Raw genomic sequence first — 26,535 nt, forward strand, 5'->3', positions numbered from 1 at the left:
CCCTGTGTTGCACTCTGCTACATGAATAGTGGAGTGCAATGCAGGGAGGCATGGAACCAGACAATGCATATACTCAAAGTATACACGATGCCATCCCTCATCCAAAGCATTGGATATTAAATAAATCCTGATTGCATTATGTGAATCCTTTGCATAAAAAAATGCATGGCAACAAAACATGTGCATAAATTTTCTCCATTGCACACTGCTAATGCACAAATGTGCATAAAGGGAAACACTGACTTATGTATGCCTTATCAATGAGAATTATAACCAGACATTACAAGCATTTAAGCTATTTAGATTGACATCTGTGGCTCATGTTATGCATATAATATCATCTGACCAGAAAATCAGAATCTGACAGAAGTGAATATAATGGCTTAATTTGAAATCATAAATACATATAATTCCACTAACATCAAAATTGTTGGCATCTCTGCAATTGATAATTACCATCCCAAGCCCTACTAGTCTGAAGTACTGTATCTAAGCCCTACTAGTCTGAAGTACTGTATCTAAGCCCTACTAGTCTGAAGTACTGTATTTTAGCCCTCACAGTCTGAAGTACTGTCTTTTAGCCCTCCTAGTCTAATGTACTGTATTTTAGCACTACTAGTCTGAAGTACTGTATTTTAGCCCTCACAGTCTGAAGTACTGTATTTTAGCCCTCCTAGTCTAATGTACTGTATTTTAGCACTACTAGTCTGAAGTACTGTATTTTAGCCCTACTCGTCTGAAGTACTGTATTTTAGCACTACTAAAGTAATTTTAGCCTTAATAGTCTGAAGCATTGTATTTTACCCCTAACAGTGTCTGAAGTACTGTATAATAGCCCTTCTATTCTGAAGCACTGTATTTTAGCCCTAATAATTGCAAGTACTGAATTATAGCCCTACTAGCCTGAAATACTGTACTTTCGCTGAATTAGTCTGAAGTATTGTATTTACTTTAGATCTTCACACTGGTAGTCTATAAAAGTTAATTTGTTTCCTTATTTTTGTTCCAGACACCTTTTTCTGTCAAACATTTGCCAACTGCTAATACCAAAGAAAAATGATCATTAAGTTTTTTTTCTATAATATTTGTAACTTGACAAAAATTTATAAGAAATGTAAACAAAATTAAAACAACACTAAAATATCCAAGGTATAAACAATGCATGTACGGCACAAAAAAACTGCAACTTACAGGACGAATCAAATCTTTAATAGTTGATTCTTGACTCTTCAACATTATTTCTTGTTCTCTAGATTTCTGAAAATAGAGACACAAGTATCTGATCAAATATCTTCAGGTCCCATGTAAAACTCCAATTTTTTCAACATGTAGAATTAACAAGCATAATAAGTATACACCTCAAAGCAAACAAAATAGGATATTCTTAAATTTGGAAGTGTCCAACTCACATGATAGATCTATTAATATTTTCTTGCTACTACTGTTGATGTAATGTATCTTACCTTTGGATCCATCATTTGAGTTTCTTCTAAATGAGTACTTCAAAAAAGCAATTAATCATACCCCACAAGTGTCATGCTCTCTAAAATTAGCATACCTCATGACAGAAACAAAACTATATTGTATTCAATATAAATATACATGTAATTATGATGCAATAACAATTATACCATATCTAAACATCATCTTAATACCTTGGACTGTTTTCTGTTTGATAAAGATTCATCAAATGTTGTGTGTGTCCACATTTTACAGATCTAAACTTTACAAATAGTGTAACAGGTCAAATTAGTGTTGGGGGATCTTAGTTGAAATTTAAAGACTGATGACAGACTTATTATAACCAATGAACCACTGATTTTAATTGGCTGGAATGATTTTCAAATATTTTATGGACACTGTCATTGTCACATATTTGGTAATGATTAAGTTGTTATGTCAGTGCTGCTAAACAAAGAAAGGGTATATTATATGTAATTCATACATTTTTTACTTTTTAAAACCGGCTGTAGAGAAAAAAAAAATCTTCACCATTTAATATCTAATTATGGAAAACCACTGTATAATGCTTTGACATTCAACTGTATGACCAATCTTAAAATATTCTGACTAATAATCAACATCCAAGAAACATTAAATAACTGACCGAAATTAAAAACTGTAGAACCTTCCAATAAAAGGCAAATTTCAGGAAAATGTGAGTTAATAATTGGGTCGTTTTTTAAAATTCAGACTGCAAACATTATTATGTTAAATTTGTTTAATTTAAGATCATTATAAACAGGTTACATGTTGACAATGTGCTAAAAACAAAACAAAACTGACAAAAGCCATTTGCTGGATTTTTCAGCTGCTACGTATATTTGATTTAATTGTATTTGATTTAATATAAATTTATTTCAATTTAATTGTTTTTCACTTTTACATTTTTATTTTTTATTTTTCATTACATGATATTGTAAATAAATTTATTCACTAGAGATGATACTTTTATTTAGAAAATAGTTTGACCTTGGCTGAAATTTATAAACACCTGGTGTTGATCTAAATCCTGATCTTGTTTCAGAATTTTTAGCAACCTTCGTAAACAAGTTCTATTTTATTTTAAAATGATTGGTTGTTTCCAAGGTCATGATGGGACTTTGTCTTTAAGATGTAAACACAAGAATATCAATCCTCCATTTCATCATTATTTATTAGAAAGTAACTTTCTTATCCACGCAGTTTTGTGCAGATACTTGTTATTCTTCCTTGCAATTCTGTTGCATATATATACAGTCTCTGGAAAATAAAGTTTAGCTGTCTATTTCTCTTGAAAAAAGGACTAAAATTATCAGACAGTGATTTAAAGTTCATTGTGACAGTAAATGAAAACTATCCATGTTATCCCTTTTACAAATCAGACAAACAGATCCCCATTCTGGACTAAAATTGTCAATGCCATATTGTATGAAAACCAGAAAGTATGCTGAACCTTTTTCTAAATATACCATTTGATATGTATAACACACTTTTGATATCTATTTGCCATATTTTATTAGACAAGAATATCACAGCAATGAAGCTGACAACATGTCACATACATTCCTTGTAAAAAAATTACATTTCCTGAATTGTAGCTACATTGTTTAGCAAACTCAGTTTAGTCTTAAATAATGCCTACAGACCTTGATAGTCTTCTCTGACTATATATGTAAAACAAATGACTTCATTTTACATCACTGTTTAGTTTTCGTTTTATGATTCAACCAGAAATACTAAAAAAAAACAGGTAATTTGTTCATTACCTCTGTGCACAATACTGCCGTATGGTCAAATTTATTTATATCATGAAACTAAAGAATAAGACAATCTATTCAATTTGCAATTTGATTTTTGCAAAATAAACTTGTTTCTATACTCTTCTTCTCATCTTAAATCACAGTATTGAATACTTCTTTATGACCATACCATGCTCAATGACTCGGCATGGTTTTCTTGAAAAGGTATCTATGTCAGGTAAAGTTCTAATGTGCTGAACATAATTACAACAAAACTGGGTGGATGAATTCAAGATTAGACATTTAAAAGGTGTCACACTAGACTAAATAGGTGTATCTTGTGTTCAGTCTTGTATCTGAACAAATACTGAATGAGAAAATATAAATGCAAACCATGCAAGAAACTTCTAGATAACCATTATAGCTATCTACAAGTATTAAACACTGATCACAAAGAAGATAAATGGTCCAGAACTGTTTTATTGTAAACCAATCAAATATCATGTGCAAATGATGATCAGTGCATTAACCAAAATGGTGGAATACTGTTTCCTGATGAAAATGGAGTGAAATCTTCAAGATTTTTAAATGCAGAATATCAAATGCCTGATACATGGCAGAAATAATTTTTTTCACTTCAATGAAAAATCAGGGTGCACATTACAGACTATTGCATGTTATTCACAACAAATATACGTTTGAAGCTCAGGCAACCACACAACCTTGTTCTTTACTGTTCTCAAAATTTAAAATATGAAAACCATCACCTTGTTGTACAAGCCAAGGAACCAAATAATACTACTTTGTGTTGGACAATGTTTTAACATTAACCATCTGACTACCAAAGCCAAATGCTGAGCACTTAATTTGTGTTGGACTATATTTAACATTAACCACCTGACTACCAAAGCCAAATGCTGAACTGTGCTGAATTGTGTTCTAAACATCAAAACAGCTGACAACAAATAATCAGGTGCTGTTGTGAACACATGAATTCTACCGACCTCACCCATGTGGCCACTGTCACTGAGACTGCCTAAATCCAGACGGAGATCAGACTTTGATGTCTACAAAATGAGACATGCATGACGAGTAAATACATAGGCTCTTTCTCCATGTCAATTTTTAAATATCTTGTATGAGATGACAATAAGGGCTTAAGACAGGAATAGGAAGTGAATCAAGGTTTATAAAACTGCATAGCATACTATGCTACACTGTACAGTTGATATCACAAACCATCCAAAGTTCTTTTGTTCAAATTTTCAAATAGAACATGTTCTATTGTGAAAATCAATGTTTAAGATGATTGGTCATTCAGCTGATCTATAATCTGACCATAAATATTACAAATGCATTAACTTTGAAATGTCACAATGTCACAATGTCATGTAGTAACTGCCAGCAGCCAGAGAAAAAGGAGCTTAAAATTTACAAAGGATCAATATAAATATATATCATAAAATACCTGCAGGGTTGCACGAAGAGGCATTGTTGGGGCTAGGGGCAGAGGCAACCAAGTAAAGTGGGTTTATTATGATAAACTTCTGCACAGAAAAAGCCTAAATCCTTGTGCTGCCACTTATATATAATGCGCCAATATTGATTGCATGTACATTTTTATCATCCTAACATTGTGTAAATTTTTATACTTGTTTAAACTGTGTTACAGAAAAGCAACTGAAAACCTTAATGTGACTTTCATTTTTGCAATACTCACTGTATCAAATTAATTGCATAAATCTGTCCCCTGTCCCAAAATAATTTCATAAATCTGTTCCTTGTCACAAATTAATTGTACAGAACTGTCCTTTGTCCTAAATAATTGCATAAATCTGTCCTCGCTCCAAAAATGATTACACAGAACTGTCCTCTGTCCAAAAGAAATTGCATGCATCTGTCCTATCCAAAATAATTGCATAAATCTGTCCTGTCTCAAAATAACTGTATCCTTCTCCCTAACTAATGAAATAAAGAAAACTTTTAACTCTTTGCAGCCTCTACCCTTTGACTACCTGCATCCCCATCTTCTTTATTTCAATCACCCCTAACTATTGTTTCCTGCATCCTCTACCCCATTATTTCATTATAATGCTTTAACAGTCAAAGCAAAATGTTTGCTTTTGTGTCAGTTTTCACATGAAGAAGGAAGATGGAATGCTAGAAAGAAAGAAAAAATAAATTTTCATTCCATGTAGTCAGATTAGGTGTTAATTGGCTGATCATAATTGTCAGATATTACATTTCATCCAAACCTTTACACAAGACTCCTAAAAATAATGTTAAAAACTGAATCTATCTGAGCTCAACTGAAGTGAATAATGACTTGATAGATATATTCAGGTCAATTACTAAAAAGATTAATCATTTAATCCAATATTAAAGCCAATATGAAAAGATTACTGGTACTATGGGAAAAATGCCAATTTTCTAATATAGCCTATTTTCAGCATTGCTGTTTGAAACAATAGCTTTGTTACACACCATCGTGATGCAAAATAAGACCAATTTTAATATTTACAGAATTTTAATAGTATATTTTTATAGTACATTTTTTATATATTGCTTTATCCAATGTTTGTACCCATTTTCCTATATTTGTAACATTATATGAAAAGAGAAAATTAAGACTGATGATGACAACTATGAAAATTATGTTTTGAATTTCTACACAAACTTCTCACAATTTCTGCCAATTTCACTTACATTTTGGCTGGAGAGAGATCATTTTACACAAATATTCTAGTGTGGCCAAAGACATATATTACAATGAATACTGATTTAAATAGTTGAAGAAAAAAAAAGGTATTTCATTAGCATATTTCAACTTCATCACTTTGCCCATCGATTTCAGTTATAACTATCAAATGACCTCCCAGACACTGAAACGCTTACAGTTTAAAAGTGACGCAGGATGACTTAAACGGTTCGTCAAAATAAAACTTTTGTTATTTCAAATGGGTTTTGTAGTATTTACAGCTCATAAAAAGTACAATATCTTAACACAAGAAAATGAGAATGTGAATTAGTTTTGCAGACCAATTTTGAGGAAACAGACTCTGTGAAGTCAATTTGAGCCTATATATAAGCTTTGAAAGACATCTCCATTTTCCAGATTCAACAAAACTTTCAGTCCTTTGTTGAAATAATCTTTCCCCAAAAATAAAAAATAACAAATATACAAATTGTTTGGCTTTCTCATCAGAAGGTACAGTTTTTGCAGTATATTTAAAAATTTTGTAGGAATTGTACCACTGCACATTCTAGATGTAGTCCTGGACATGTGAACATCCTGCTGAATGTGCACTAATTATCTGTTTATATAATCAAGTGTATCTTAATTAGACTGAATGTACGAAGATATTTGGTCTGTAAGATATAAATATATGTATACTCTATTAAGAGTTTAGCAACACATCAGCACATTACTGGTTATATAGTGTGAGTTCAAAGTTTTAAGAGATGTACACATATACATGCATCTAAAATAGCTGGAAAGAACAAGGTGTAGGCATTGTTTATATGAAATTTTTTTTAGCAGAACATAGAAAAATTGTTTTCATCTAAACTTCACTGTATTAAAACATGTATTCACATATTTGGCAATGTTAATTCTGCAATTCTGTCTTATTTTGTGAAGCTTCTACCATTGACCAATTGTTTTATGGTGCCAATAAAAAACAAACAATTAACTACTTGTTTTTTTTCTCCAAAAGGCTCACATGAAAGACTAAATAACTTTAGTTTTCTCAAGAGAATTCATTACTTCTACAAATATACCCTGAAAATTTCATTCAGAATCATTACCATTGCTACACATATAGCTAAATAAATCTCATTAAAATTCATTACCACTTCTACATAATTTATACACCCCGAAAATATCAATAAAACTCACTGCCAATGCTACACAAATACCATATAAATCTCATAAAAAATTCATTACCACTGCTATACATACACCATTCAAATCTCATCAAAATATTCATTACCACTGCTATAATGCATACACCATTCAAATCTCATCAAAATATTCATTACCACTGCTATACATACACCATAAAAATCTCATGAAAAATTCATTACCACTGCTATACATACACCATAAAAATCTCATGAAAAAATCATTACCACTGCTATACATACACCATTCAAATCTCATCAAAATATTCATTACCACTGCTACACATACAGCATAAAAATCTCATGAAAAAATCATTACCACTGCTATAATACATACACCATAAAAATCTCATCAAAATATTCATTACCACTGCTATACATACACCATATAAATCTCATCAAAATATTCATTACCACTGCTATACATACACCATATAAATCTCATCAAAATATTCATTACCACTGCTATACATACACCATAAAAATCTCATGAAAAAATCATTACCACTGCTATACATACACCATAAAAATCTCATGAAAATATTACCACTGCTATACATACACCATAAAAATCTCATGAAAAAATCATTACCACTGCCATACATACACCATATAAATCTCATCAAAATATCCATTACCACTGCTATACATACACCATTCAAATCTCATCAAAATATTCATTACCGCTGCTATACATACACCATTCAAATTTCATCAAAATATTCATTATCACTGCTATAATACATACACCATTCAAATCTCATCAAAATATTCATTACCACTGCTATACATACACCATAAAAATCTCATTAAAAAATCATTACCACTGCTATAGATACACCATAAAAAATCTCATCAAAATATTCATTACCACTGCTATAATGCATACACCATTCAAATCTCATCAAAATATTCATTACCACTGCTATACATACACCATAAAAATCTCATGAAAAATTCATTACCACTGCTATACATACACCATAAAAATCTCATGAAAAAATCATTACCACTGTTATACAAACATCATTCAAGTCTCATGAAAATATTCATTACCACTGCTATACATACACCATAAAAATCTCAAGAAAAAATCATTACCACTGCTATACATACACCATTCAAATCTCATGAAAATATTCATTACCACTGCTATAAATACACCATAAAAATCTCATGAAAAAATCATTACCACTGCTATACACACACCATAAAAATCTCATCAAAATATTCATTACCACTGCTATACATACACCATAATAATCTCATGAAAAAATCATTACCACTGCTATACATACACCATTCAAATCTCATGAAAATATTCATTACCACTGCTATAATACATACACCATTCAAATCTCATCAAAATATTCATTACCACTGCTATACATACACCATTCAAATCTCATCAAAATATTCATTACCACTGCTATAATACATACACCATTCAAATCTCATCAAAATATTCATTACCACTGCTATACATACACCATAAAAATCTCATGAAAAAAATCATTACCACTGCTATACATACACCATTCAAATCTCATAAAAATATTCATTACCACTGCTATACATACACCATTCAAATCTCATCAAAATATTCATTACCACTGCTATAATACATACACCATTCAAATCTCATCAAAATATTCATTACCACTGCTATAATACATACACCATTCAAATCTCATCAAAATATTCATTACCACTGCTATACATACACCATAAAAATCTCATCAAAATATTCATTACCACTGCTATAAATACACCATACAAATCTCATCAAAAAATTCATTACCACTGCTATACATACACCATAAAAATCTCATCAAAATATTCATTACCACTGCTATAAATACACCATAAAAATCTCAAGCTGATGTTTCTCATCCATTGCAGCTGTGTTTTTTATACTGTGTAGTTTTATTATCAGGTAGGTGTATTTTAAAATTAAAAAAGTTTTGTTAGATTGTCTATGTAAAACCATTATTAAAATGCACATAACAAGAATCTGAAAATTCCTACCTGCTGATTCAGCAGTGATTCTCTCTCCCCACCCACCCCAGAACATATGAACCAGATATAATAATAAGCAACATCTGTTCCGAGACTGGCTCACAATGGAGAATAAAACTGGGGATTCTATTTTCAAGGTAGACTTATTTTTGAGTCCAGATTGACTTTCATAAATTTGACCAGACTAGAAAGCTTGTGTTGCTGCTAAAGAACTAAATACTTTGGAATGTAAGGGATATTTATGATTCACACACAGAATAAAAATATAACAAGAATCTAACAAATTATTTAATTTTCTCTTCATGATAACTTACTCTTATCAATTCCTCAACCTCTTCACTTTTCACTCTATCTAAACTGGACTGAGATTTACCACGTTTGGCAGCAGCCAACTCTACAGCTGTTTTTTCTAGTGCATCTGAAAGCTAAGACAGAAAAATATTTTCGACAATAAATGAATATAAAACAAATTTCATAGTAATTCATAAACACAGCACAATGGATAGAGCAAGATTATACCATAGGTTTTAACACTGTTCACTAGTTAGACCTACAGGGGACATAACTTAACAAAGAAGAAAACAGTGGCAAGTATGAACATCTTTGGTGAAAACTCATTTCCATGTCCAAATGGCAGTACAGTTTCTGTTTAATGCTCACTGTAACAACACAATAATTGTTCTTGCTGTCAGGATAACTACTGTATGGACATGCATTGATTATTTGATGGCACAATGTTAAATTTCATAGTGTTTGGTTTAAATTGCTTTCACCTGAACCAATTATATTTCCTTAAATTTTACAGAAAAAATGCTGTCATTTGAAATCTTCATAAAAATAATTGTATACATTAGAAAAGATACCAAAAAAAATTAATAAGCATAGCTTCTTGCTTGTATTCATCCCACGTCATGATGATATAAACCCATTTATGAACAATAACATATTCACTAACATGTTGACATATTCAGCCAATTATGCGCAAGAATCACATTGTTTTTAAATATGCATGGATCAATCGGTCTTACTTGCAACTGTACTCATGAAATGTCTAGGCAATTTACTCATGCAATGTCTAGGTGATTTACTCATGTAATGTCTAGGTGATTTACTCATGCAATATCTAGGTGATTTACTCATGCAATGTCTAGGTGATTTACTCATGCAATATCTAGGTGATTTACTCATGCAATATCTAGGTGATTTACTCATTCAATGTCTAGGTGACTTACTCATGCAATGTCTAGGTGATTTACTCATGCAATGTCTAGGTGATTTACTCATGCAATATCTAGGTGATTTACTCATGCAATGTCTAGGCGATTTACTCATGCAATGTCTAGGTGATTTACTCATGCAATGTCTAGGTGATTTACTCATGCAATGTCTAGGCGATTTACTCATGCAATATCTAGGTGATTTACTCATGCAATGTCTAGGTGACTTACTCATGCAATGTCTAGGTCATTTACTCATGCAATGCTCTGGTGATTTAAGGCATTTTTACCAAGTATGATAAAACAATTGGATCTGACGTAGTCACTGGAATGGTAACAAGTGCAACCAAACACATGTAAGATAACCTCAGTAATGTGCATGTATTGCATGCATTATGCAATTCATGTATTGCATGCATTATGGAATTCTTGTATTGCATGCATTATAGATTTCATGTATTGCATGCATTCTGAATTCATGTATTGCATCGATTATGGAATTCTTGTATTGCATGCATTAAGGAATTCATGTATTGCATGCATTATGGAAATCTCGTATTGCATGCATTGTGGAATTCTTGTATTGCATGCATTATGGAATTCATGTATTACATGCATTATTGAATTCTTGTATTGCATGCATTATGGAATTCATGTATTGCATGCATTGTGGAATTCTTGTATTGCATGCATTGTGGAATTCTTGTATTGCATGCATTATGGAATTCATGTATTGCATGCATTATGGAATTCTTGTATTGCATGCATTATGGAATTCATGTATTGCATGCATTATGGAGTTCATGTATTGTATGCATTATGGAATTCATAAGAGATCTTGATCAAATAACCATAATTTTGATGTTTGATAAAGATCAAATGAAAAATATGGCTTCCAAAATGACAAGTTCAGCCAATCAGATGCAAAATCACTTTGATAATATGCATGGATCATTATCATTATTAAATACATCCAAGATCTTGAAGACACTATTCCAAGTCTGATCAAAATCAACCAATATTAATGACTTTACAGGTATTTTACAAGCTCAAGTAACTAATACAAGATTATTCATTTTCTAAGTCTGATCAAAATAGAATAATAAATATGACTTTACCAGTATTTACAAGATCAGGAAACTAATGTTCTTATCCATATTCCAAGTCTTGTTCTTACTAATATGAATGGGGTTCTCACATATGAATTTGTCCAAAATCTTGAGAGTATAAGCATGTCTTTCAAGCTTGATCAAAGTCAGATCAGAAATATGGCCTCCTGTTGTAAAAAGTTATTTTTTGAAGCCATCTAGGGGTCTCCAATATTTTTTGAAGCCATCTAGGGGTCTTCAATATTTTTTTAAAACATCAAGGATCTTCAATACTTTTTAAGTCATCTAGGGGTCTTCAATACTTTTTCAAGCCATCAACAGGGTCTTCAATACTTTTTAAGCCATGTACGGGTCTTCAATACTTTTTCAAGCCATCTATGGGTCTTCAATACTTTTTCAAGCCATCTACGGGTCTTCAATACTTTTTCAAGCCATCTACGGGTCTTCAATACTTTTTCAAGCCATCTATGGGTCTTCAATACTTATTCAAGAAATCTATGGGTCTTCAATACTTTTTCAAGCCATCAACAAGTCTTCAATACTTTTTCAAGCCATCTACGGGTCTTCAATACTTTTTCAAGCCATCTACGGGTCTTCAATACTTTTTCAAGCCATCAACAAGTCTTCAATACTTTTTCAAGCCATCTACGGGTCTTCAATACTTATTCAAGAAATCTATGGGTCTTCAATACTTTTTCAAGCCATCAACAAGTCTTCAATACTTTTTCAAGCCATCTATGGGTCTTCAATACTTTTTCAAGCCATCTACGGGTCTTCAATACTTATTCAAGAAATCTATGGGTCTTCAATACTTTTTCAAGCCATCTATGGGTCTTCAATACTTTTTCAAGCCATCTACGGGTCTTCAATACTTTTTCAAGCCATCTACGGGTCTTCAATACTTTTTCAAGCCATCAACAGGTCTCCAATACTTTTCTCAAGCCATCTAAGGGTCTCCACCAATATTTTTTCAAGCCTTCTAGGGGTCTCCAATATTAAAAAAAAAATTAAATCCATCCAGGGGTCTCCATTACTTTTTCAAGCCATCTAGGGGTCTCCAAGATCATTTCAAGCCATCTAGGAGTCTCCAATACTTTTTCAAGCCATCTAGGGCTCTCCAATATGCTTTCAAGCCATCTATCAAGGGGTCTTCAATATTTCTTCAAGCCATCTAGGGGTCCCCAATATTTTCTCAAGACATCTAGGGGTTTTCAATACTTTTTCAAGCCATCAACAGGTCTCCAATACTTTTTCAAGCCATCTAGGGGTTTCCAATATTTTTTAAGCCATCTAGGGGTTCCAATATCTTTTCAAGCCATCTAGGGGTCTCCAATATTCCAACATTATTTCAAGCAATCTAGGGGTATCCAATATTTTTTCAAGCCATCTAGGGGTCTTCAATACTTTTTTCAAAACAATTTCCAGGCTCACCAACTGTGAAAGTTAAATGGTTGGCCCCTAATGCAGAAAATGAAGAAAATCATAGTGGCTCAGCAGATACCAAGCCAGATTCATGACCAAAAGGTTGTGGGTTCAAATTCTACCTCAGTCCATCCAATTACAATGGTGCATCCTTGGATAAGGCACTTTACTTCAATTGCCTCAGCACTATGTAACATACTTATGTTGCAGTGCCATAAAACACCGAACCAAACCAAACCAAGAGAAACATATGACTTACTTCTAGTCTCTAGATATCCTATTTCATGAATTACTGATAATTAATTACAATTTTAACAATGTATTAAAAGTAGCCTTTTTGCAAGATAACTGGTTGACATAATCTTCATATATACTACCATGCAACTTTGAATTGTATTATGATCTTTCTCAAAGAAGGAGGAACTGAAGAAAGTAAATTGGGGATTTGGGGTCCAGAGCCACATCAGAGCATAAACCTGAATAAATCAACAGTATCTCTTCCCTCTAGTTACAATAATAACATTTTGGGAGTAAATTAAGTTGCCCTTATAAATATTTTCAAAAACTTGTAAGCTAAGTTATATGTTACAAATGACAGTTATATATACTGGATATTTTTTAAATTTATATATTTTGTGATTTGTTTAAAAACTGAATTTTAATTTTAGTTACATTTTAGCTACTGCTGATCAAGAGAGATGTATATATTTTGGTGGCGATTTTTCTGTGTGATTTTACACTAAGGTAAGAAACTTTCTACAATGTTTGCACCGCTAAGAATTCATGCCAAATGGCATCCCCTTATAAACAAAATTACCTCTTTTAGATCCCCAGCATGTTGTTGCTTTAGTTTCTGCACCTTCTTGTTCCACTTCATATCCTGGCTGTTTAACTTGGAATTCACCATATCCTCAACTTTGCTCAACTATAAATATGGAAAGGTAATAGAGAAAAAATTAAAGAAGAACAATGGACCCAGAAATCTCAAGATTTGTGGGACTGAGTTTGAGCTCAAGATTGTTTGTATTCAGCAGCCAAGAACTCCAAAATGTACACATTAATTGTCAATCAGTCAATGTAAATGTTAATTATCAAGCAGTTGTTGTTGTTGTTGTTGTTGTGGGGTTTAACGCCATTTTTCAGCACACGATTGGCTATTCATGGCGGCCAGTATTAATGGTGGAGGAAGAACCCGGGAAAACCCCAGAAAGAACCACCGACCCACGAGAAGCTACTGGCAAGCTTTCTCACATACCCGCATTAGCTGAATCCGAGACTCGAACCATCAAGCAGTTAATGTAAATATTAATTATCAAGTAATCAGTATTAACAATAATTATTAAGCAGTCAATGTAAATATTAATTATCAAACAGACAGTATAAACATTAATTATCAAGCAGTCAATGTAAATATTAATTATCAAGCAGTCAATGTAAACATAATTATCAAGCAGTCAATATAAATGTTAATTATCAAGTAATGTAAATATTAATTATCAATCAGTCAATATAAACATTAATTATCAGTCAATGTAAATATTAATTATCAAGTAGTCAATGTAAATATTAATTATCAAGCAGTCAATGTAAATATTAATTATCAAGCAGTCAGTATAAACAATAATTATCAAGCAGTCAATGTAAATATTAATTATCAAACAGACAGTATAAACATTAATTATCAAGCAGCCAATGTAAATATTAATTATCAATTAGTCAATATAAACATTAATTATCAATCAGTCAATGTAAATATTAATTATCAAGCATTCAATGTAAATATTAATTATCAAGCAGTCAGTGTAAATATTAATTATCAAGCAGTCAGTATAAACAATAATTATCAAGCAGTCAATGTAAACATTAATTATCAAGCAATGTAAATATTAATTATCAAGGAATCAATGTAAACATTAATTATCAAGGAATCAATGTAAACATTAATTATCAAGTAGTCCATGTAAACATTAATTATCAAGCAATCAATGTAAACATTAATTATCAAACAGTCAATGTAAACGTTAATTATCAAGGAATCAATGTAAACATTAATTATCAAGTCCATATAAACATTAATTATCAAGCAAAAAATCAATGTAAACATTAATCATCAAGCAGTCAATGTAAACATTAATTATCAAGGAATCAATGTAAACATTAATTATGAAGGAATCAATGTAAACATTAATTATCAAGGAATCAATGTAAACATTAATTATCAAGTAGTCAATGTAAACATTAATTATCAAACAGTCAATGTAAACATTAATTATCAAGGAATCAATGTAAACATTACTTATCAAGTAGTCAATGTAAACATTAATTATGAAGGAATCAATGTAAACATTAATTATCAAGGAATCAATGTAAACATTAATTATCAAGTAGTCAATGTAAACATTAATTATCAAACAGTCAATGTAAACATTAATTATCAAGGAATCAATGTAAACATTAATTATCAAGGAATCAATGTAAACATTAATTATCAAGTAGTCAATGTAATCATTAATTATCAAACAGTCAATGTAAACATTAATTATCAAGGAATCAATGTAAACATTAACTATCAAGTAGTCCATGTAAACATTATTATCAAGCAGTCAATGTAAACATTAATTATCAAGGAATCAATGTAAACATTAATTATCAAACAGTCAATGTAAACATTAATTATCAAGGAATCAATGTAAACATTACTTATCAAGTAGTCCATGTAAACATTATTATCAAGCAGTCAATGTAAACATTAATTATCAAGCAGTCAATGTAAATATTAATTATCAAGCAGTCAATGTAAACATCAATTATCAAACAGTCAATGTAAACATTAATTATCAAGGAATCAATGTAAACATTACCTATCAAGTAGTCCATGTAAACATTATTATCAAGCAGTCAATGTAAACGTTAATTATCAAGCAGTCAATGTAAATATTAATTATCAAGCAGTCAATGTAAACATTAATTATCAAACAGTCAATGTAAACATTAATTATCAAGGAATCAATGTAAACATTAATTATGAAGGAATCAATGTAAACATTAATTATCAAGGAATCAATGTAAACATTAATTATCAAGTAGTCAATGTAAACATTAATTATCAAACAGTCAATGTAAACATTAATTATCAAGGAATCAATGTAAACATTAATTATCAAGGAATCAATGTAAACATTAATTATCAAGTAGTCAATGTAAACATTAATTATCAAACAGTCAATGTAAACATTAATTATCAAGGAATCAATGTAAACATTACTTATCAAGTAGTCAATGTAAACATTAATTATGAAGGAATCAATGTAAACATTAATTATCAAGGAATCAATGTAAACATTAATTATCAAGTAGTCAATGTAAACATTAATTATCAAACAGTCAATGTAAACATTAATTATCAAGGAATCAATGTAAACATTAATTATCAAGGAATCAATGTAAACATTAATTATCAAGTAGTCAATGTAAACATTAATTATCAAACAGTCAATGTAAACATTAATTATCAAGGAATCAATGTAAACATTACCTATCAAGTAGTCCATGTAAACATTATTATCAAGCAGTCAATGTAAACATTAATTATCAAGGAATCAATGTAAACATTAATTATCAAACAGTCAATGTAAACATTAATTATCAAGGAATCAATGTAAACATTACTTATCAAGTAGTCCATGTAAACATTATTATCAAGCAGTCAATGTAAACATTAATTATCAAGCAGTCAATGTAAATATTAATTATCAAGCAGTCAATGTAAACATTAATTATCAAACAGTCAATGTAAACATTAATTATCAAGGAATCAATGTAAACATTACCTATCAAGTAGTCCATGTAAACATTATTATCAAGCAGTCAATGTAAACATTAATTATCAAGCAGTCAATGTAAATATTAATTATCAAGCAGTCAATGTAAACATTAATTATCAAACAGTCAATGTAAACATTAATTATCAAGGAATCAATGTAAACATTAATTATCAAGTAGTCCATGTAAACATTATTATCAAGCAATCAATGTAAACATTAATTATCAAGGAATCAATGTAAACATTAATTATCAAGTAGTCCATGTAGAAATTAATTATCAAGCAATCAATGTAAACATTATCAAAATTGTGAACCATGGTCTGGAGGTCCTCCCCCAGCAGACGCTAAGGGGCAGCAACCATGATCAGGAGATCCTAGAGTCTTTAGTGCTCAAGCCTAAATGCATTTTATACTTAGGAAGCATACAAAACTGCTCCTGGTAAACCTTATTATCATATGTTGAAAAGTTGTTACTTCATTCCAATAACCAAATCATCCGGAAAATAACAAAACTTACCCAATTGTAAGCAATAATTAAAGAATTTCAGAATGTTCATTGTCACATCAACTTGTTCTAAAATAATATTAGTGCTTAATTTATTAATGTGCATATCAGTGTTTGCACAGTAATTCATTCACAATAATTTGTTAATTTTTGCAACATATTACATGTATATCACAATTTTCTCATTAACTAATCTCTTTCCTTTCCCCTTTCACTGTAAGGATTTTTAATTATCTACATCAACTGTACAAAAATATTGACATAAGTTCACTTTTTTCTTCTCCCATTGGACACAACCTGTGCATACAGATGCGCTAATCTTGCTTTTTTGCAGCCTTTTGGCAAATATTTCTTTTGCTTTCCTTTTGGAGCCACTGTTTTTATGGGCACAATGTTCAAATTTTCCTTTTCATTCTCAACAAGAGTTTTATTCCTTTTAAGCTCCTCCTTGTATTGTCTGCATGCAGTATGCATATCACATATTCTAACAAAGGGCTGCATCTGCCCTCTCATGTAAGAAATCTCTCTTAAAATACCGTATTGCACTTTTTGCTGATGCCTTTAGACCTTATTTTATGTTCTGTACTGAGTTGCAGGTTTCTATGTTTATCTGCCTTGATTTGGAATCACTGATCTCATTCATGACACCAAAAGATGGCTTTACTTGTGTGGCATAAAATAATTTGTGAAGACATGACCATCTTTAACAGGCACAGGTATCTGGCAACAGTATCATTACTTCCCCACCTGTGATCTATACACTGTTCCTTTTTAAATTCTGGAAGGGAATCAGTTTGGAATCTTCTAACTTCCAAATCATATTGGTCCAGCTCTTTATTACACAGATTAGATGTAGAGTTGGTAATAGTAGTTCAATAAAGATCACAAATTACAAATTGATCAACTACATTCCCATTGGCTTTGCGTTCAAGCCATTCCCATTTTATTGATAATGAGCGATGCCATATTTGGCATCATGCTTATTTCCTTCTGTTTCTAAAACACAGATATTCACTGGAGGAGTATAAACTTTTGACCAATCAGAATGCTCTTTACAATGATTGTCTGTTAAGTAACATGAAATAAATATTATTACAAGAATCATCTTTATACAGTTAAATTATTGTGGAATGGGGTTGGACAGACCATTATATAAAAACTGGATTGGAGATGACAAAAACAAATCAAATCAAGGAAAATAAGGTTCAGGTCAAGAGAAACATGCTTTAAAATGGAAAACACGATCATCACTGTTCATCCAAGTTCAAAGATGTGAGAAAATGCATCACAATAAATGAGTTGACTTTGTTTTGAATAATGAGACATAACTAGAATGAAGACAATAAATAAAGGGCTATGTAACATAAAAAAACCAAAATATTTCCAAACTTTTTAACAAAACTGCTGACAATGACTGCCATGTCATGCTTTTCTATTAATGCGAGCTTGACAATAAAAGTCATCATTCCAGTTTTTTTCTGAACATTGGAATTTTAAGACAAACCTGGTCCTTCAGCTGTTCTCGTATCATTGCCACCTCTTCCCGCTGTTTCTGCAGCAGTTCCTTCTCATTATCCACATCATCCTGAAGCTCTCCAAGGTTAGACCGTCTCCCATATTTTATCTCAGCAATTACTTGCTCTGAAGCTTGTAGCTTCTCTGACATCTCTTTTATCTCCTTCATGAACATCGCTGTTGTTTTCTCTTTGTCAGTCTAAAACAGAATTCAAAATTTATTGCGATTTGTCTCTATCCTTGATGTTCAGCACATGTCTAATCAAAAGTATGAAATACAATATACTTTTTCAAATATCTTCAGAAATTGTGAACAAGCAATCATGTTCTTGATATTATTAAAAGAAAACTAAATAATAAATTAAATTGGAGTCTATCTGGTCATTCAAATAAATTTTAAATTAAAAATAAAACAAATATTTCTCCCTACATTAATACTCAAGTTAAACAGGTGCAACAGATCTGTCGGATATTACTGGGAAATAAAGGAAATTGGAGTCTAATATTGGCGATTCCATTTAAATATACATGGTACCCAGCGATGGCAATTTTTAAAACGTGTGCTAGGCTACTCTGATTACTCAGGGAGTTCATAAGTAAATGATACAAAATTCTACATCTACAGGTGACTATTCCACACTGAAAGTACCTTCCCTGGGTCCCACTCTGATTACTCAAGGACTTCATATCAAGTCCCAGGTATATTTTATAGGAACGGACTTAATCATAATGTTGGTAATATAAAACTCTGAATCAAAAAGAATCTGACATTCAACACCTTTCATATCCATTGTGATATTGTTATGCAAACTCTTTTAACAAATCACCAATTCAAGAAAGTTTACATTCTGTCATTTAAACTTTATGTAAAAAAAGTTATTTGTCAACTGCACACTGAAATTTACTTTTTGATATAACTAGTCATGAAATAAAAGAAAAAGAAAATTATGAAGCATGGACAAAAATAATTGCTTTTCTCATATGATAAGAATAATACTTCTTTTCTGTTTTAATTTAAATGCAGTAAAAAAGAAATTGCTTTAGTTTTTAATGTGAAACCTGTCAAGACCAAACTCCATCAAGTCAATATTTACAATTTTGTGGAATTGTTTATTTACCAGTTTCTTTACATTTATCTAAAAATGAGAGATGTGATTATGTGCCCTCTCACACACATGGTAAATGTTTATATATCTATTTTAATAACCCACCTAAAGACAGGTAACTTTTACAACTGATATCTGTGAAGATTAAGACTAAAACGTATTACCATGTGTTTCTATTTTGGGTTTTATTTTACTCAACCTGGCTAAGGCTGGTTAAAGACCACTGGCCAATCACATGCACTAATTAAATTTTGGAATTTTTTTGGGGTCATTTGGTGTTTAAAGACCACTGGCCAATTACATGCACTAATCAAATTTTGGAATTTTTTGGGGTCATTTGGTGTTTAAAGACCACTGGCCAATTACATGCACTAATCAAATTTTGGAATTTTTTGGGGTCATTTGGTGTTTAAAGACCACTGGCCAATTACATGCACTAATCAAATTTTGGAATTTTTTGGGGGTCATTTGGTGTTTAAAGACCACTGGCCAATTACATGCTCTAATTAAATTTTGGAATTTTTTGGGGTCATTTGGTGTTTAAAGACCACTGGCCAATTACATGCACTAATCAAATTTTGGAATTTTTTGGGGGTCATTTGGTGTTTAAAGACCACTGGCCAATTACATGCACTAATCAAATTTTGGAATTTTTTGGGGGTCATTTGGTGTTTAAAGACCACTGGCCAATTACATGCACTAATCAAATTTTGGAATTTTTTGGGGTCATTTGGTGTTTAAAGACCACTGGCCAATTACATGCACTAATCAAATTTTGGAATTTGTTGGGGGTCATTTGGTGTTTAAAGACCACTGGCCAATTACATGCACTAATCAAATTTTGGAATTTGTTGGGGGTCATTTGGTGTTTAAAGACCACTGGCCAATTACATGCACTAATCAAATTTTGGAATTTTTTGGGGTCATTTGGTGTTTAAAGACCACTGGCCAATTACATGCACTAATCAAATTTTGGAATTTGTTGGGGGTCATTTGGTGTTTAAAGACCACTGGCCAATTACATGCACTAATCAAATTCTGGAATTTTTTTGGGGTCATTTGGTGTTTAAAGACCACTGGCCAATTACATGCTCTAATTAAGTTTTGGTTTTATGGGGGCTCATTTTGGTGAGGACTGATGTCAAACTGACATTTGAGCCCAAACATTTCTTGTGGTTTTCAGAGTAAACTAGTTTCAGATGTTGGAGTTAAGGTCCATTACAACTAAAAAAGTATATAAAAAGTCAGGACTAAAAGAATGATTCAGTTTTTAGATTTTGGTTTCCTGAGATTAAAGTATTTAAAGGTTTCACAATGTTTTATCCCTAGACAAAGTAATTCTGTGTAGTATCACTGTGAATGTCTGTTTTATCCTTAGACAAAGTAATTCTTTGTAGTATCACTGTGAATGTCTGTTTTATCCTTAGACAAAGTAATTCTTTGTAGTATCACTGTGAATGTCTGTTTTATCCTTAGACAAAGTAATTCTTTGTAGTATCACTGTGAATTCTGTTTTATCCTTATACAAAGTAATTCTTTGTAGTATCACTGTGAATGTCTGTTTTATCCTTAGACAAAGTAATTCTTTGTAGTATCACTGTGAATGTCTGTTTTATCCTTAGACAAAGTAATTCTTTGTAGTATCACTGTGAATGTCTGTTTTATCCTTAGACAAAGTAATTCTTTGTAGTATCACTGTGAATGTCTGTTTTATCCTTAGACAAAGTAATTCTTTGTAGTATCACTGTGAATGTCTGTTTTATCCTTAGACAAAGTAATTCTTTGTAGTATCACTGTGAATGTCTGTTTTATCCTTAGACATAGTAATTCTTTGTAGTATCACTGTGAATGTCTGTTTTATCCTTAGACAATGTAATTCTTTGTAGTATCACTGTGAATGTCTGTTTTATCCTTAGACAAAGTAATGCTGTGTAGTGTCATTGTGAATGTCTGTTTTATCCTTAGACAATGTAATGCTGTGTAGTGTCACTGTGAATGTCTGTTTTATTTTTTTTGTGGCTGAACATGACACAACAAACAGTAAAAAATTAGGAAGTGATAAAACTAACTGTAACTTGCCATGTCCATACATATATCTTATACCTTTTCCTCTCCATGCACTCTGACAACAGGTGTCTCTTCCTCCTTCTGTACAACTTCTTGTCTGGTTCTTTCATCTACATCAGGGCTCTGCATTGAAAAAAATAAAATAAAACTAACAAATAATTTCATTTCAAAGTAATCAATTTTTATTATTCTAAAAAAAAAACAACAATCATTTGAGGGGTACTACAATAGCCGAGCAGTTGAAAATGTATGTAGCTGGCATCAGCTTATATGGCAATGTAGGTATAATCATGCCAGTTTCAAGCAACCAGAAGGACCTTGAAAAGTGTCTGTTTAAGAGAGGTTATTCATAATACAAGTGAAATTTAAAGCAGACTGGACTTTATAATCAAATAATACATCTAAATACAGCATAAAGTCTGACACGATCTAATGCTCATTTAAATTTTTTTATCAAAACAATATCACTGGCCACGTCTCTTACTGCTTTTATTACTTTCTTATTGCTCCCTCTCATATGTCTTGATATAAGTTAAAGAACTTAACATAAAACATGAATTTTAAAACAAACAACCTAAATTTAGGATAGTTATATATCTGCTTCACCCTGGAGTGGAAAGAAAACAAATATATGTTCCAGCTTCAATGTGTAACATTATAACATAGTCAGTGTCTATCCAGTCATTATAACTTTGACCTATTGTCTCAAGGAACACATATGTCATATCCTATTTATACAAGTTAGATGTCGACGACAGAGACTAGGAGTAGTTGTACCAGTTTCCAAAACCTTCAATGTGGATTCAACATAAAATGACTGGAAACAGACACAATGTAAATTAATAAAAACTGACACAATGTAAAATGACTGGAAACAGACACAATGTAAATTGCTGAAAACACACAATGTAGAATGACTGGAAACAGACACAAAAAACCTACTAGCCAAAGTAAATGCTTATTTATGTAAAATGAATAGAAACAGACTAAATGTAAAATGACAAAAAACAGACACAAAAAACCTTTTAGCCAAACTGAATGCTTATTCAATGAAAACAGACTGGAAACAAAAAAAGTTCTAGCCAAAGTGGATGCTTATTCAAAATAAAATGACTGAAAACAGACACAAAAAGCCTTTCAGCCAAGCTGGATACTTATGCAATGTAAAATGACTGGAAAGAGGCACAAAAAAAATGACAACAGTCTGTGATACTTATCATATGCAGTTATTTCTGGATTACTGAATAAATTAAGAACAAGGATTCCAAGCATGTGACATGACCTTGAGAAAACGGAAGGCAATGCCTTTGAATTGATGTTGCCAGAAATGACATACCTGCCATTGCAGACAAAGCTTGAAATGGTTCCAGAGCACATAGATGCCCCCACCAATATGTGGCAATTGATTGGAAAAATTTAATGTCAAACAGTAGCCAAAACTCAAATAATTTTTGTCAAAAAAAGGTGAATATTGAACCTGACCCAGGTCTCTTCTGAGTGAATCCATATGCCATATTTTATTTTAATCAATGAAATCCTTCAAAAGTTACTGAGAGCAGAAACAAAATTTGCAACCAATGGAACATGATGTAATATAATACAGAAATGGGTAACACTACATGGCTCACAGCAGATTTGGTGGGGACATAACAAAACTAAAGTCATAAAATAGCGACCCAAAAGGGCCTGATATCACTCACCTTATGCTTCATATATGTCAACCTCACACACATATTAAAACTCTAATGGAGAAAGAAAAACTCAGCACATAGTTGATACATTGTCTGCTAATGCAGATATTATCTTCTTTCAAAGACCATACATATAGGAATAATATCTTGCCATGAAATGACATGTCATTTACACAACCAGTATTTTCCCCTTGATCTCTCACTGCCTTGGGATTAAGCCCTGATTCATAACTTAGAAATTGTTCATTGCACCATTCATACACATATTCATTTGACATGATAAGGGCAGTTGATCTGTGCAGTCAGCATGATTATTTGGCCCCTCCTTGCCCCATGCTATAGAATTGTAGTTTGGAACCCACTGAGATCCTGGTAAGTGGATGTTGCTCAGTAATACAGACTTGCATACCAGATCAGATAAAAAATGTGGCCTCTACGGCATTCACAAGTTCAGATCACCTCAGTAATATGCACTGACGTTGCTCATGAGTAAATTCATATGCAGTCTTGATAATTTAAGCTTACATACCAAACCTAATAAAAAATGAAGCCTCCAGAATCATCACAGTCAAGTGTTTACAGACAGATGGAGAATAGATGATGTATAACAGACAAAAGACTACATTAAATGCTCATCTGACCTTTCCTTTGTGAGCTAATAAAATAAGTTGCTATATGCACCCTTCTCTGCTCTGATCTCCTTGCCCTCCTTTCCTCTTGGAGCTGAGATTCTCTCATCTTTAGTTTTTCCTTAACCTCCTGAAGCTCTGCTTCAAGCTCTCTGTTAGGTGAAAACTCTCTTTGGTCTGAGGATGGAGAAATGTGACTACCAAAATATTCGGCATGTCTTCGGTTTATGTGTGAAGTTAGGAAGGAACTGTTGAGGAAGGCTTTTGTACAATATGGACACTGCAATGAAAATATCATTAATACATACCCATTTGTACAAGATGGACACTGCAATGAAAATATCATTACTACATACACATTCATACAATATGGACACTACAATGAAAATATCATTACTACATACCCATTTGTACAATATGGACACTGCAATGAAAATATCATTAATACATACCCATTTGTACAATATGGACAATAGAACGAAAATATCATTACTACATACCCATTTGTACAATATGGACATTGGAATGAAATATCATTATTATATGCCCATTTAATATTAAATGACTGATTTGCCATTGGATATGAATGTTTAATCAATATTTCCATATCACACTCACAGATTGGAACTGGTTAAGCATATCACAGACTTCTGTGTGCTGACATTCTTTTATGTGCAAATGGAATGTTCATAAATCCCATTTTATCTGTAATTCCATTCACTCTGTTTAATATCTAAAAATGTTTCCGAAGCATTCAAAAGGAAGGTAAATAAATACAGAACCCAAATAAGTGATTTGTTTAAAGTCAGGAAAAAACGTGTTTGATATGGTGAATGAATAAACCTTTGCCTGTTGGCCAAGAAATATCCCTACACCAAATCAAGCTTGCTCTTTCTGCTAACTCCAAACAAAACATGCATGTTCTTTCATGCACATATCAAACAGTAGTCTTAAAGTGCAAATTTATGTTATATATCTTCAAGTTAAAAATTCATCTTTCTAGAAGACTATTGTTAAGATATAACACACACACACACACACACACACACACACACACACACATATATATATATACACACACACACACATACACATACACAAACATATACACCAAATTACTGGCTGAAGAAGTGACACATGGGCTTCAGTGGTGATAGCCATGATAGGGGAGGAACCCATTACTTCTTTTCTTCTTTGTATTCTAATTATTTCAGGTGAAAATTAAACTAAAACAAACTCTGAAACAGTGAACTAATTCATAAACACTATGTTTATTACAGGATGTGTGATTGCACATTATATATTTTTCTTTAAGGTTACAGCATAACCTAATATTAACAAGCAATATTGTATTAATAACTCATTAAAAAAGTTTTCTTAGTTAGTGACTATCTTCACAGACCTTATTATAACTTCCTGAGCCAGCATGAATTAGTTGCTGTTGGGCAATCAATAACTTCTTTCTCTTGTGGCTTTCTTTCTTCACTTCTGTCAACTCTCTGTTGAGGTCTTCCACAGTCTTTTTGGTCTTTTCATGATCCTAAAATAAACAGCCAGAAATGAGATATTTTCTTTCTGAATAATTGCCTGTGTGGTACTATAATTTTGCTTCTGTAATTATCACACACTTCTCAATATATCCAACAGACTGATGCCTGGGACCCCTCTAATTTAGATCAGGACCCTCTCGTATTATCAGCAAGGTGACCATCAGGCTTGAAGAAAAAAAAATTGCCCAAGAAAACTTAAATCGCACTGATGAATTGTGGAAATTTATTATACAGATGTTGAAAGACTAGGAAGTTATTAATATTTATTCCCATTTATGCCCCTTACCCTTATAAAGACTATCTACTTATCATACTTCTATCAAACGCATACAACTTTGTGTACAAAGCGAAGCATGTAACCTATGATGGAGGAACAGAGTACCTGGGTTATAATTATTGTTCATTTGGCTTTAACATACTAACAGAGGTTGGACAAAATACTGTTTTGCATTACAGAAACCAGCAGAATCAGTCTAGTGGGTACCAGAACTATTCCCGCAGTCATTGCAACCATTGCAATGACATGTGTCCTAGTAATGAAATTAAGGCTAGCATGTATAAGAAACAAGCAGTAAATGGAATACTGTATTGTCGTAATCTGGAGAGTTTAGGCCAAATTCAGGATGTTTTTCGAGGTATTAAAGTAAAAGAATTAGCAAATGTCGATTATGATGGCTTTTGAGTCTTTGATTATAAATTCTTTTGATGTAGATGAGCTAGAAAGAAAAACTGACTAAGAAATACTTATTAGTATTTT

General features: G+C 31.8%; 1 protein-coding gene across 1 annotated transcript in view; it reads right to left on the reverse strand.

Moving 5' to 3' along the window:
• Positions 1-26,535, reverse strand: part of LOC149799300 (cilium assembly protein DZIP1-like) — an 89,037-nt gene that overhangs the window by 39,867 nt on the left and 22,635 nt on the right. The window contains exons 5-11 of the mRNA XM_089958609.1: positions 25,631-25,768; positions 24,281-24,508; positions 21,945-22,031; positions 18,725-18,934; positions 13,709-13,816; positions 9,458-9,568; positions 1,192-1,257 (exon numbers count right to left, since the gene is read on the reverse strand). Coding sequence (XP_089814735.1) covers positions 1,192-1,257; positions 9,458-9,568; positions 13,709-13,816; positions 18,725-18,934; positions 21,945-22,031; positions 24,281-24,508; positions 25,631-25,768 — 948 coding nt within the window. The remainder of the gene's footprint in view (positions 1-1,191; positions 1,258-9,457; positions 9,569-13,708; positions 13,817-18,724; positions 18,935-21,944; positions 22,032-24,280; positions 24,509-25,630; positions 25,769-26,535) is intronic.

Source organism: Sinohyriopsis cumingii, chromosome 5 (assembly GCF_028554795.1).
Source record: "Sinohyriopsis cumingii isolate HCF-2022 chromosome 5, ASM2855479v2, whole genome shotgun sequence".
In the NCBI taxonomy this organism is placed as follows: domain Eukaryota; kingdom Metazoa; phylum Mollusca; class Bivalvia; order Unionida; family Unionidae; genus Sinohyriopsis; species Sinohyriopsis cumingii.